Source organism: Rhinatrema bivittatum, chromosome 2 (assembly GCF_901001135.1).
Source record: "Rhinatrema bivittatum chromosome 2, aRhiBiv1.1, whole genome shotgun sequence".
Taxonomy (NCBI): Eukaryota; Metazoa; Chordata; class Amphibia; order Gymnophiona; family Rhinatrematidae; genus Rhinatrema; species Rhinatrema bivittatum.
The window spans coordinates 356036644-356051276 of NC_042616.1; the positions used below are offsets into that span (position 1 = coordinate 356036644).

The following is a 14633-nucleotide window of genomic DNA, read 5'->3' on the forward strand; positions in this document are numbered from 1 at the left end:
GGACCATTGGTTGAGGCGTACACATTGATAAAATGGATCATGCAATCTTTCACCCGGATCCACAAGTGTATTATCCAGACCGGCATGATAGATTGGACTTCGCCTGCAGGGAGTCCACGAGCAAGATAGCCACTCCGCTGGCACATCCGGAGTGGCTGAAGGAATGCCCTGTCGCACCACTCCAGGAGCTAGTTAGGTTCGCTCTCCAGAGTTGAGTGAGTCTCCTGCAGGAGTTTTATGGTGTATTCCCCCCCCCCCCCCAAAGAAAGGAGATCACCCAGCTCTTGTGGAGACTGTCCCTGCAACCATTAGTGTTAAAGGTGCTGATAGTCAGAGCCATCCTCTGTCAGGAGTTTGTTATTGCAGTGCTGGTAAGTCTCAAGGGAAAACCACCGGTTGCAATTAGAAATTTTGGGCTCTCTTAATGTCCCTAGAGCCCACCGGTCTGCTCTTTTTGAGATGGTCCACTATGACCTTCGCAGCGAAGCCGGTTCATGTCTGGCCATCTCTCAAGAGCTTTGTCTATTCTTGCTTTTTCTGGTGTGCTCTCGTAGAAAACAGTCCACCTCGTGGAAGAGGATTAAACGGTATGATCTCTCTTTGCCCCTGGTCTTCTCTGGGCTGTCCAGAGCAGGGAGCTCTTCCTCAGAAGAGTATTGGGAGAGCCTATCCTCTTTGGGCTCTACAAGGTCTGTCTGTTACCTGCATTGATTTCTATGTGCCCTCCCGGTGACTCCTTGGATATTGTGTTGGAGGTCACCGGTGCCTGTTGGGAGAGGGTCTGGTGTCTGCCTCTGGGCTAGGTGTCTCATCCCCAGTCACTGCATCTCCCTTCTTCTCTCTCAACTGTTGGACCCCCTTCCCCCATGCTAGAGCCAGGGTTTCTGGGGTAAGCCCCAGAGTAGAGCCTGGTTCCCCACCTTTACCAGGTATTATCCCCGAGGGAGTCCCCTCCTCCTCCCTGGCTGCCACAATAAAGTCTTACGACGCAACCAGTGGTGGAGGGAGGAGAGGGGGAGGCTTAACCCCTGAGGATTGTTTTGGTGAAGGTTCAGCGTTTACTGCTCCTGAGTTATGTGTAATTGGAAGAGCCTTGAAGTCTATTTGTGGAGGTATCTTTTCTTCCAATCCCGAAAGCAGTGTCAATGGGGATAGCGGGATATCCCATTCTAAGTGCTGGTGGTCTCCACGGACGCAAGCCTCTCCAGCTGTGGAGCAGTGTGCTTGGGCCAGTCAGCGCAAGGTCTGTGGCGACCGAAGGAGAAGTTCTGCGTCACCCGTCAGGGTTTTCGGCATTCGGCTAAGTTTCTTTTCGAGGTCTGTTCCCCTCATGGTGGCTGTGCCGGCACCTTCCATCAATGCCCACTGCCATCGCTCCATGTTTTTCCCCATTTATTTTTCCCCGTCATGGCTGCATCTGGTTTCTGCCAATGTTCCCAGTGCCTGAGGACCTTTTGGGGGGCGCTACAAGAGAAAGTAATAACTGTATCAAAAAGTGTTTTATGATGACCTCCATTATTGTTTTGCCCTTGCTTTGCTGGAGGTGAAAAAATGGGGGTAGGTTCCTGTGTGTGGGGAGGCATGTGTAAGGGTGAGGGTTAGAAGACTTGTGGAGGAGGGGGTGAGGTTTTATGTATATGGTGGTGTTGATGTGTATGGGGGTGGTGGATTGCATGCGCACTTTTTCCTTCTTGCGCTCCGCATTCTCCTCCTACCCCTTTCTCCCACCTGTGTAGGAATGATGTATATGTGTTGTGAGGATGGAGTGTATGTTTTGTGGATGTGTAACTGGTATCAGGATGTGAGTAGTGTGTGTGTGTGTGTGCTGGTGGAGAACCCACTTCCCCTCCCTCTTCTCTGTGCAAATGTGGGGGATGCAAATGTATACTTTCTCACTTTACCACACTTAACATTGCCTCATGACTCCTTGTGTGTGTGTGTATGTGGCAGAGGGGGGAGAGTTTGCGTGTGTGTTTGTTGACGGGAGAGTGAGGGGAGATGTACTCTTTCCTTCATGCAATTTCCACAGAGACTCTCTCACTTTCTGTGTGTTGTGGCATGAGGGGGGGGGGGTGTTTTGGAGTTGGTGTGAGTGATCTGGGATAGAGGTGTATGCGTGCTGGGGATTGACTGGGAGATTGTGTATGGAGGGCTCTCTGGGAGTGGCAGGTTTAGTGATGTGTGGTGGGGAGTGGCTGGACTGTGGGGTGTATGTGTGGGAGGGTGTTGGAGTGGCTGTGAAGGGGGTGTGTGTGGGGTGTCAGTGTCGGGGAAAGACTGGAGGTAAGTGTGTTGGAGTGACGAGTGGGGTCATGCTTGCATGGGGGTGTTAGGAAAAGGTGTGTGGGGGGGGGTGTCAGAGTGGCTAGGGATGTGGTGATGTTAGGTAGTGATTGGAGGTGAGGGAGGTGTTTTGTCAGGGAGTGACTGGGTGTGTGTTGGGGGTGTGTATAGAGGGAGTCCTGGGAGTAGGGGTAGGGGGGTGAGGGGGTGGAGCGTGGTAAGTGACTAGCAGTTGGGGTGTGTAAGGAGATAGCTGAGGGCTATAGGCAGGGAACAATATTTCATATGTAAAACAACATACAAACATTGTGTTAAAACTGTACAACCCAAGCTGCTTGCTATAAAATAGATTTTTCAGCATAAATAATCTGTTTGGAAAGGCAAATAATCTGTTGGAAAGGCATTGCCTGTATGTGTCATCTGGTGTAGATGGGTTCATTACTAGCCAGATGGATTTGGGAAAGAAACAACTCATCTCTAAAAGTGAACAATAAGACATGAATCTACTCTTTAAGAGCTGCAATGAACTTTGTGACCCAATCTGTTAGGACAGGTTGCTGGGCTCAATGGATATTTGGTCTGACTCAGCATAACATATCTTATGTTTTTATGATTTAAAAAAAGAAAGGAAGGTAAAATGTAATTGAAGGAAGCTGCAAGTTTTAAAAATTGGAGTATGGCAGGAAAAATAAAAAAAATATAACAGTAATGTTCATGGGGAAATCTCTTACTCAAAATCTATATTTATTCACATTTTTATATTTGTTTAAAAAATGTGGAAACTGAACAGAAGAGCATAAAGAATAACTATTATAAATCTAAGGACTTTAAATTTAGCTAGCATCTATTCTGTTGTGGAGCTTACCTCCCAATAAATACATTTATTGCAGTTTGGCATACCTCTAATCTGAGCTGCCTCTCTCTAGCTGTTGGCCCCTGTGCTACTGCTCCTCCCTACAATCCTTTGCCTCTTGTACCGCAGTTGCCACTGCTGTTTTTCAGTCCCTGGGCTTAGTTTTCTCTGAGCTGCAAATGCTGGCCATTTCCTTGCTCTCAAGTTAATGTCTGAGCCTTTTACAGCTCTGATTTAAAGGGCTACTCCCAACAGCACTATTTCAGGTGGACGTCCTTTTTAGAGCATATGGAGCCTGAATTTTGCTAAGGAAAATTTTGAGTATTAAGGCTGAAACCGAAGAGTGGAGCATCTTGTTAATAATTTATGCATTTATTTATGAGCTTGTTTGCATCAATCTTGTTTGTATGAAAATCTTCACCCCAATGCTGAAGCACACAGCCTGGTATTTGATGTGATTTGTCCAGCATAGATAACTATTTGTTTTTAAACCATCGTTCCCTCTTACATGACAGTGTAATTCCTTGTCATTAGCAATGTATTCTGCTGGGAGACATGTGTGTGCTATGTTTTTGGAGATATATTGCCTTGCTAACTAGTTGCCTTTCCTGACAGCTATGTTTGATAGGGAGAACAAGGGTGGTGTGAACTTCAATGAGTTCTCTGGCGTCTGGAAGTACATCACAGATTGGCAGAACGTTTTCCGGACATATGACCGAGACAATTCTGGCATGATTGACAAGAATGAACTAAAACAAGCACTAACAGGTTTTGGTAATTTATTTTTCTTTAAAAGCCTTTATTATATTAATAAAATTAGAAGGTTTTTAAAATGATTTTTATTCACAAATGAACAATATAAATGTACATTCAGAAAATCCTGTTGATGGTATAAAAACACTGGTCAAATACAAAAGCAAAGTCCTCAATTGTGATGAGAACAAATTTGCAGTTTTAACATTTTACATCGCCCCACACCCTTATCTATCAAAGCAACCCTCCACATACATTTGCACCCCACATATCATAAAATAAGTTATTTACTCTGAGAAGCATATAGCAACAAGCCGTCTTTCATTTGGGAGTTAAGTCTTGGGAATGTCTGTATGGTTGGGTTTGACAGGTCTGATTTATAAAGCATCTCCCTACAGTAATCTCATCTTAAAGTAGGGCCCCATGTCATCACGAAAGCTCATGTAATACAACATCTAGAAAAGTATATTCAATTTACTAAGATTCCAGGAGCAATATTGCTGCTAGAACTCACTAGCAATTTTTGTGCAGGACTTTGACAGTACTGCAATCCGTGACTCCCTTTGAAAATTAGCAGCTGCAAAGTACATGCTCCTAAAAGTCAATGTACTATACATACGCTGTTTGCCGGAAGAGTGGGAGAAAGCATATATATGGGCAATTCTCAAAACATATGCACACTGTTATCTTCCCCAACATAAACACAGCCACAGGAACACCTCTTTTTATTGTAGCTGAAAGTACACACACTGTGGAACCTGTATGTGCTTTTTTTCCACATTTGAGGAGTGCAGCTTTGTCAGGCCATGTTACCTTTTTGAAAATTATCCTTCCCATGAGATTTTTGTATCCTTTATTTCAATAAATTAGAACAGAGCTATAAATCTGATAGAATATGATTACTTGGATGTAAATTTGGTTTTTAGGACTGTTAGCCATTTTTCTTGTTCTTCTCTTTAAGGCAGAATCATTACAAAAGGGTTAATTGCAATGAAAATGATATGGGATATCAGAGTTAGGAAGTACTGTTTAGCTCCTTGCTTCCTTTACTTGCTTTTCTCTGATCTCTTCCACGCATTGCATGTGAAGAGTGGTGATCCTCCACAATAGCATTTTTCAAATGGCACAGACAAGTGTAGGGCTTTCTCATCTTTCTCTAGGACACTGTGAGAAAGCTTCCAGTTCAGAGGGATACATTCTACTGAAAGTCAGTATGGTCTTGAACCAGTAGCACTTGCAGTCATTTTTCTCCAAATGACCTGGGATTTCTCCTGGTTTAGGATAATAAATGTGACTGGCTTAGGGCCCATCATTAAATACAGTTGGCTAGCCTCTCAGGATCTCTGAGAGTAGGTGTAGAGCATTTTGTTCTTTCTTCATTCTGTGTGTAGGTTAAAGAGGTTTGGATAACTCATGCAATAAAAGCATCACTGAAAACTTGAAAATCTCTGGTCATCAATTATATCATTATTGTTCTTTTTTGTTTCCCTATCCCAAGGCTATCGTCTTTCAGACCAGTTTTATGATGTCCTTGTCCGAAAGTTTGACAGACAAGGAAGAGCACAAATTGCCTTTGATGACTTTATTCAATGCTGCATTGTTTTGCAGGTGTGTGAGGATATATACTGTTTTCATACAGTTGTATTAGTCTTTTAATCAATATATATGAAATATAAGGGAAGCGATGAAACTGCAAGGTGAAAAATCCAGAGTGCTGTCGCTGCTGAATCCTGATTCCAGGTAGCAAAGTCAAGGTGATACTACCACACAGATAATGAGGAGGTTAATAAAAAACTGCAATGAAATAAGTTTCAAGGTTGGCCACCTCCAGTCCTCACTAGCCACAAACAGAACAGATTTTCAGGATATCCACGATGAATATTGCATGCACTGCCTCCATTGTATGCAAATATAATTTCATGGATATTCATCGTGGATATCCTGAAAACCTGGCTTGTTTGTGGCTCTCGAGGACTGGAATCGACCATAAACATGTGATGAAACAGTGACCAGAAAACAAGTAACTGAATAGCTTACAGATCAAAATGCTTATTTTTTACACAGACTTCTAGGACACATTTTAAAAGAAACAAAATCATATCAGATGTGGATGCACAATGGCAGGCTGATCTGGTCAACCTGTCTGCTTTGACCAGTTATAACAGCGACTACAAATACATATTGACGATGATAATTAGCTTGTCAAAAATTATTTATTTATTTATTTATTTATTTATTTAAAGAGTCTTCTATACCGATGTTAGTCGAAACATCACATCGGTTTACATCGAACAATAGCAACGGAAATTACAAAAAACAGGGGAAGGGTAGGGGGTACAAAGAACCAAAAGGAGAGTAATGAAGCATAGGGAACAATTAAACAAGTGAACTATAATGTCTTAAGAACAAAATCATAGTCTGGTTCAGATCGGTATTACATCACAACTCAATATTCGTCAAGGATTTTGGGGAAAGGCTTGTTTGAATAGCCAGGTTTTGAGTTGGGCTCTGAATTTGGTGATGCATGGTTCAAGTCTGAGGTGGGTCGGGAGTCAATTCCAGTGTACAGGTCCAGCAAAGGAGAGCGCCCGATCCCTTGTAGATGTGAGGTGTGCTTTCTTTAGGGAGGGCACATGGAGGTGACCCTTTGTTTGTGGTCCTTGTCGGTCAAGTCGAGCAGGCAAATTGGGAGGGGATCTACGAGCCAGTTGGAGTTATGTGAATATAAGGCTTTATGGATAATGGTCAGGGATTTATAGAGGATACGGGAGGGAATAAGGAGCCAATGTAGGTTCTTCAGGATCAGGGAGATGTGGTCATATTTGCGAGCGTTGGAGAGGGTTCTGGCTACAGCGTTCTGCAGCATTTGGAGGGGCTTTATGGAGGAGTAGGGTAGGCCAAGAAAGAGGGAATTACAGTAATCCATCTTGGATGCCAGTGTAGCCTGGACGACAGTACAGAAGTCACTGGCGTGAAGTAGAGGGTTTCAGGTTTTTTAAGACCTTAAGTTTGAAGAAACCCTCTTTGAGTATGGCACTGATATGTTTTTTGAAGTTCAGTTGTTAGTCGATTAGGACCCCCAGGTTCCTTGCACAGGGCTGTGCATGAGGAATCTTGTCAGCGGAGTCATTTGTGAGTGAGGGGTTAGTGGGGAGGTGTTGGATATGAGGAGGAGTTCAGTTTTGGAAGTGTTTAGAGCAAGATGGAGGCTGGTAAGTAAGGAGTTGATGGTGGCAAGATGGTTTCCCCAAGATTCAAGGGCATCGGATAGGGAGCCTTGAATGGGTATGATGATTTGCACATCAGCGTAGAGAGAGAATTTGAGGCCAAGTTCTGATAAAAACTTGCACAAGGGGGTGAGGTAAATGTTTAAAAGGGTAGAAGAGAGGGAGGAGCCTTGAGGGACTCCTTGGGCGAGGGTGTAGTGGGAGGACTCAGCATTGCCTATTTTCACAGTGAATCGCCTATTGTCGAGGTAGGATGAGAACCACTTAAGGGCTGTGCCGGAAAGGCCAATGTCGGTTAGGCGGGCAAGAAGGTGGGTGTGATTTATGGTATCGAAAGCTGCAGAAATGTCCAGTAGAGCAAGAATGTAGCTGTGACCTTGATCCATTCCCCTGAGGGGAAGGAAAGTAAGAGGGTCTCAGTGTTGAGATATTTATGGAAGCCAAACTTGGAGGGGTGAAGAAGGTTGTGGGTTTCAAGGAATTCTGTAAGTTGCGAGCTGACGACCTTCTCCATGACTTTTGAGATAAATGGGAGATTGGAGATAGGGCGAAGGTTGGCAGGGTCCTTGGGGTCTAGTAGGGTTTTTTGAGCAGTGGTTTGACCACGGCATGCTTGAGGGAGTCGGGAGCAATGCCTGAGGAGAGGGAGCAGTTGATAACATCAGCAATGGGTTTAGAGATGATGTCAGGTATGGAGAGGAGGGCTTTGGTAGGGATAGTATCTGAGGGATGAGTTGCAGGTTTCATCTTTTTAAGGATTGATGTGATTTCAGTGGATGAAAAGAGTTCAAGGTCGTTAAAGGAGGACAAGGGTGGGGCAGTGCCTGTGGCAACTGGGAGCGAAAGGGGTGTAGGGAGAAATTGGAGGAGGATGGTTGCCATTTTGTCGTGAAAATAGCGTCCCAGTTCTTCACATTTGCTGCTGGCTTCGCTGTCAGGAATAGGGGGGGATGTGTGTTTGGTAAGGGTAGAAACATAGGTGAAGAGGGCTTTGTGGTTATATTTGTAGTCGTGGATTCTTAGGTCGTAGAAGTCTTGTTTGGCTTTAAGGGTGGCTAGCCTGTAGAGATGTAGTGAGGATTTGAATATGGACGCTTTTTGCGGGGATGGGTCTTTAAGCCATGTACGTTCTTTTTGCCTGAGCTCATATTTCATTCGTTTGAGGTCTGGGGAGTACCATGGATTTTACTTTCTTGCAGATGGTTTAATTTCATGTGTGGTGATAGGGCACAGTTTGTTTGCGATATCTAAGGTGATGTGGCTCCAAGAGACTAGGGCTGTGTTCGGGGTTGAGCAGTCTAGTTTCAACGAAGAGCTAGCGAAGGCTGAAGTGAGGTCCTCACTAGGGCAGGATTTTCTGTAGATAATAGATGTGGTGGAAGGGGGTTGGATGATTTGGGTATCTTTATAGAGAAGGAGGATTTGACAATAGCGTGATCGGACCATTGGACGGGGGTACAGAGTGGCTTAGTGGATAGGCGAATGCTGGAGTTGACGAAGAGGAGGTCCAGGGTGTGCCCTGCTTTATGAGTGGGGGAGGCGATAACTTGGGTAAAGCCGATAGCTTCGAGTGAGCCGAGGATGGCTTCACAGGAGGAGGAGTGGGGGGTGGCATCTACATGGAGGTTGAAATCCCCCAGGATAATAGCAGGGGCATTGCTGTTGATGTTATTGGAGATGAATTCAATAAGGGGGGAGGGATTGTGTTCTAGAATGCTAGGGGGGTCATAAACTAGGCAGACCTGGAGATTCTGGGATTTGAACAGCCCAATCTCTAATTTGTGTGGTGTGATGATTTTTACGGGTTTGAAATTCATGTGCTTTTTGGCAGCTAAGAGGAGACCACCACCTTGTTTTTTGGGTCTAGGGATGGAGAAAAAGTCGTAGGTGTCAGAAGGGAGCTGATTGAGAAGGACAATATCTGAGTCCTTGAGCCAGTTTTCAGTGACAGCACATATTTCTGGCTTGTGGTCATCTAGTAGGTCAGACAGTATGACAGTTTTATTGGATAGGGACTGAGCATTTAGAAGCATGATGGAGAGGGTGGTGAGACCTAGGAGCTGAGTGAGTGGGGAGATGATGATAGGGAGGAGGAAGGATTTGCGCTGGGTGGGCTGGCTGGTTAATATGGGGTGATGTGTTCTGTGGGAGGGGTGATGGATGCGTGGGATGGGGAGGCTGGAATTGCCGGCCATGGTGGGGGGCTAAGGAGGTACGGGCAGTGCAGTAGGCGAGGGGCAGATGGCAGGAGGAAATAAGCAATGAAGGTGCGGTCACAAATAGTATATAGGCGTAATGCAATACAGGTAACAGTGAAATGAAAGTGGTTGAAGCATACACAGTGGTATCAGATGAATCAAGAACAGTTACAAATGGTACATACACTATCAGCAAGCTGCGAAAATAAGTCACCGGAGGCGTGTGATGTTTTTGCTGAAAGTAGGTGCTTGGGGGCAGGTAACCTTATCGGATGCCTGGATTCACAGAGCCGCTGGCAGACCGTGGGGCGTAGAGGAAGGATCAAGCAGCAGTCTGGTCCTGTGAAGCAGCGGTACAGCCGGAAGGGTGCTCAAAGGGTGCACTAAGGGGCGCACCAAGGGGCAGGCTCCTTGGTCGCGCTCCTTAGGTGCGCGGCGCCTGCGTTCGGGGCCTTGCCTTTAGGCCCGCGGGTGGCCGGATGCAGCGTCGGCGGTGACGTCGGAGGGGTGGGCGGACCTCACAAGGAGGGAGGGCCGGCTTCACTTGCCTGCTGGAGCGTCCCGGTAAGTTGAGGAGGCCGCTAGAAGCTAAAACGAATTCATGCACTTGCTATTTACAACAGATATCAGTAGATATCAGCTAATTCGCTATGTTCCTGCTAAAGGGGTTAAGGATTAAATTATTACCTTTACTTATGATAAGCTGCATTATGTCCCTGTGAACAAGCAGCACATTGACACCATAACATTGAAATAAAGATAGGCCAGAACCAACACATCTCATTTCGTTATGGTAAGGTGATCCTTAAGCTACACCTGCAACCCCAGAAAGATGTTTTTTAAAATGGTTGTGGTTAAAGAATATGGTGACCCCAGCGCATACAGAAATTATTAGCAGCAGAGGTTGGGCATGGCCTTTTGGGGTATTACGATGCTCCGGTCATGTTTGCTACGGGGATTGGCAGTGTGTTTCGTAGTCTTTTTAGAAAAGCAATACTGCTTTTGAGAAGGGTTTTTGAGATTATTAAAACTCATGTGAAAAGTGCAGCAAAAAACATCGCCAAAGATGTTATGGGCCGTGTCACAGCCACCGTTCTGAATAAAATGACTGACAACACTGCGCAGTCAGGGTCAGGATTAGTGGTGAGTAGAAGTGCTGTTAAAAGAACCTTTTAAAAGAAAGCATCCCAAATGTGCCAAGTCTCAGAAGCCTAACCTCAAGTCTATGAAGAGAAACCTCTCCACTGGGAGTGGAGAAACCGCTCCACTCTTGTATTTCAAGAGTCTGAAGAATGCTTGAAATCAGAATTGGATCTGTTTCAACTAGCCCCCACTCAAACCAGTGTCAAAAAAAATGTTTATATGGAAATTCCATTATCTGCCTTGTCAGAAACAGTCCCTTTAGATTTTTATGTAGCCACATATGGCAAGGATTAACTGGATTTAAACAACACATTGCTGTACCTGACCTGTAAAATTGTGAAACAAGATGAGGCAGATGTTGTCATGGGGCCCAAAGTAGCCTTATGGCCTCTATTTTTAGACAGCTGGATGTCACTCTCGGAAACCACTCAGTAGTCAGAGCAACAACTACCCTTACAAGAGCCCTCATAGAGTTGCTTCTCAATTAATGTGAAGGACCTATCAAAACACAGTTTAAAAGCAGTCTGTTTAATAAAGACACAGTCAGAAACCACGAAGTGAGAGAATTGGGGACCCGTAATGTCGGGTTTACCGAAAGAGCTTATTTTACAGCAGCTAGCCGTAAAGTAGAGCTACTGGGGCATTTACATAGTGATCTGTGTTTTCAAGAAAAGTTGCTCATCAATGGCGTGGATGTGAAAATTAAACTAATGTGGAACAAAGATATATTCTGTTTAATGATTGGCAATGCCAATGAGCACTACAAACTCATTTTATCCACAGCCCTCTTTGTAAGGAGAATGAAAGTGTCCCCAGGAGTGCATTTGGGGCATGCAGAAGCTCTACTGAAAGCTTATGCCAAATATTCTGTGGACTGTGTAGGACTGAAAGTCTTTAGCAAACTTACCGGAGCCCGTATGTCTAACCAGAAAAATATCTTTTTGGGTCAGTTACTTATCGTATTGGGGTTTGTGGAACGACTCTTTCAGTGGTAATTACATTAAAAGCCCCTTCAATTTTAAACATTACGATATTAATTTTCCTGGACTGTATGTGGATGGTGAACAAGTTCCCAGGAAGTCTCTCCAACCAAATTTCTAGAATGGATGCTGTCTCAGGGAATACATGCAGCTGGTTCAAGCAACGGGTAAACATTTGAAAGACAGTTATTGATTGATTGTCATTTCAAAGGCTATACCTTACTGCCCTTTGATCTATCACCTGACCAGGAAAGAAGGACCATTGCTTGATTAAAATTGGTAATCTGTGGGCTGAAATCTGTTCCCTGTACGTACCCGGATCAGTCCAGACACCTGGGTTGTGACTCCGCACCAGCAGGTGGAGACAGAGCAAAACTTGTGAGGCTTCCCTACATATAGTAAGGTGCCACCCACAGCCCCTCAGTCTTACTCTGTCTCCAGCAGGTGGTGCAGGGTCACTCACAGCCTCTGGGATCCCTGGGGGTTTTTGTACAGATAGTCAGGGATTAGTTGTTTGGAGTTGTTGCTAGAATTTACAAAAAAAAATAAAAAAAGAAGAAAAAGAAGAGAAGATTTCAAAGAAGAAAGGCAGCAGTCTCCCTCATCCGGTCGCCTCCCAGGGGGTTGAGAGGTTCTGAGGGGACCATCCCCCCCTGGTTGAGGCCGCTGCTGAGGGTCGAGGGCCCAGCCGGTAACAGGCAGCAGCGTCGGGGGTGACACCGGGGAGCCCGGTTCACTCACCCCTGCGGGAGCAGCGATCCAGGACCAGGAACAGCGCAAGTAAAAAAAAAAAAACAAAAAAAAAACAAAGAAGGTGCACTGTTTATTTTTTCTGAGCCGGCTCTCCGTTGTACATGTGCCGCCGTTTCGTCTGTGAATTTTATTTTTTCTCGCTGTTTTGTGGGCTGCCGCGGTCGGGACACGTTCGGGGATGCTGAGGGGTGCCTCTTACCGCGCATGCGGTTCCGTGCTCTTCTTGTGTTCCCGGGGCGAGGGGTCGTCCGGGGTCGGTCGGGGGGCCCGATTCCGGCCGGCGCGATCGCCGCCGCGAGAAAGTCAGAGGCAAGAAGGGATGGCTGTCCCGTTCCCGCTCAGCGCGGGAACGGCGGCCATTTTGGAGACAGTGCAGGAAGCCACGCGGAGGGCTGCCAGTAATGGCGCCCAGCCTCCTGCACTTTCTCCGCAGCAACGCCCGCCCGGGGGAAGCCCTCCGGGGGGGGGGCGCGTCTCCTGATGGGGAGAGCGCGGGAATGACGTCATCGGGGTCAGCGGCGTCTTTTTCGGAGGTTTTTGCGCTCCTCTTGTGCAAAGTCCTAAAATGTAAAACGGCCAGGAAAAAAAAAAAAAAAAAAGAATAAATAAATAAATAAGGCAGTGGGGAGTTCGGCGCATAGGCTGGCTTCCCGGAAGAGGAAAGCGGCGGATGGGCCCAGATGAGCCTCGGAGCCTCCGACAGGGAAGCGCCCGGTGAGGGGCGTCCCTCAGGACACGGAGAGTGAGTCCACGGGCTCGGAGGACGAGGACCAGCTTCCTGAGCCCCTGGGGGGGTCGGGGGACCCGGATGCCGCGGGCCAGAAGCCACCAGCTGCCGGTAGGGGGACACCGGCAGGTGACGGAGATAATCTGAAGGTCGTCCGGTTGTTTCAGAAGGAGGAGCTGGCCCCTCTTATTCCAGCCATCCTGCAGGAGCTGGGGATAGAGGCTCCGCCGGTGGAGACCAGGCAGGGAGCCAATATGGACCCGGTGCTGTTGGGCCTTTCAGGGCCGGCAGCAGCGTTTCCCTTCCATTTTTCGGCGTCGGACATCCTCTTCAGGGAGTGGGATACTCCGGAATTGGGCCTGACGGTGAGTAAGGCCAGGGGCAAGTTATACCCGCTCCCAGAGGACACGCTGGAGCTTCTCCGTCTCCCCAAGGTGGACGCGGCGGTCTCCACAGTGACGAAGAGGTTGACGATCCCAGTCACAGGCGCCACGGCCCTTCGGGATATCCAGGATTGAAAGCTGGAGATGCAGCTCAAGAAGGTGTTGGAGGTTTCCGCACTGGGCGTACGTGCAGCGATCTGTACTAATTGCCCTGCGGGCCGTTCTACGCTGGGCACAGGTGCTTCAGGCTCATGTCGGTTTTTCGGCAGAGGAATCAGCGCAGGCGGATCAGCTGGAAGCGGTCCTTGCCTATGGAGCTGATGCGTTGCATGCTCTGCTGCGCACTTCGGCCAGGGCCATGGTCTCTGCGGTGTCTGCTCGCCGCCTCCTCTGGCTGCGGAACTGGCCGGCGGAGGGCTCGTCCAAGGCTCACCTTGGTGCGCTTCCCTTTAAAGGAAGGTTGCTGTTTGGCAAGCAGTTGGATGACCTGATGCAGTCCATCGGTGAGAACAAGGCTTTCGACTCCCGGAGGACAGGCCTAGGGCCCCATCGTCTTTTTTTCCACTCTGTCTCGCGAACACAGAGATCGTCTGGTTCCTCCTACCGGCCTGCCCCCTCCGCCAGGGCTGCCTCCTGGACCCCGTCGTTTCGAGGGAAACGCTTTGGGAGGCAGAGTGGATCCGCGGCGGGGGCGGGGGGGCCAAGGGCTCACAATGAAACGAGGTCGGTCCATTCCTCGGAGCCGCGACTAGCGGGCGTGCCAAACGTGGGAGCACGATTAACATTGTTCGCCGAGGAGTGGACCAAGATAATGTCAGACCAATGGGTCCTCACGTGATAAGACACGGTTTCAGTTTCGATTTGGCAAGAGTTCCAGTCGACAAGTTTCTGGTGTCCCCGTGCAAGGGGATGTTCAAGCGTGCAGCGGTGAGGGACACGGTACGGCGGCTGGAGGCCCTGGGGGCCATATGTCCCGTGCCTCCAAGACAACAGCGGCAGGGTCGGTACTCCATTTACTTCATCGTCCCAAAGAAGAAGGGCACGTTCCGTCCAATTCTGGACTTGAAAGGCGTAAACAGGTGCCTTCGCATTCCCCGGTTCAAAATGGAGACGATCCGGTCGGTGATGGCCGCGGTGTGACCAGGCGAGTTCCTCGCGTCATTAGATCTCACCGAGGCATATCTGCACATAGGCATTCAGCCTGCTTATCAGAAGTTCCTCAGATTTTGCGTGCTAGGCAGGCACTACCAATTCCAAGCTCTTCCATTCGGTCTGCCCACCGCTCCCCGGACGTTTACCAAGGGGATGGTGGTGGTGGCGGCCCAGCTCCGGA

At 47.6% G+C, this 14633-nt stretch overlaps 1 protein-coding gene across 2 annotated transcripts in view; it reads left to right on the forward strand.

The window, feature by feature from the left end:
* Positions 1–14633, forward strand: part of PDCD6 (programmed cell death 6) — a 257393-nt gene that overhangs the window by 168305 nt on the left and 74455 nt on the right. Inside the window, exons 4-5 of one of the 2 annotated variants that reach the window (XM_029589920.1) lie at positions 3752–3910; positions 5388–5497. In XM_029589920.1, coding sequence (XP_029445780.1) covers positions 3752–3910; positions 5388–5497 — 269 coding nt within the window. The remainder of the gene's footprint in view (positions 1–3751; positions 3911–5387; positions 5498–14633) is intronic. The other variant, XM_029589921.1, reaches the window with a different exon arrangement.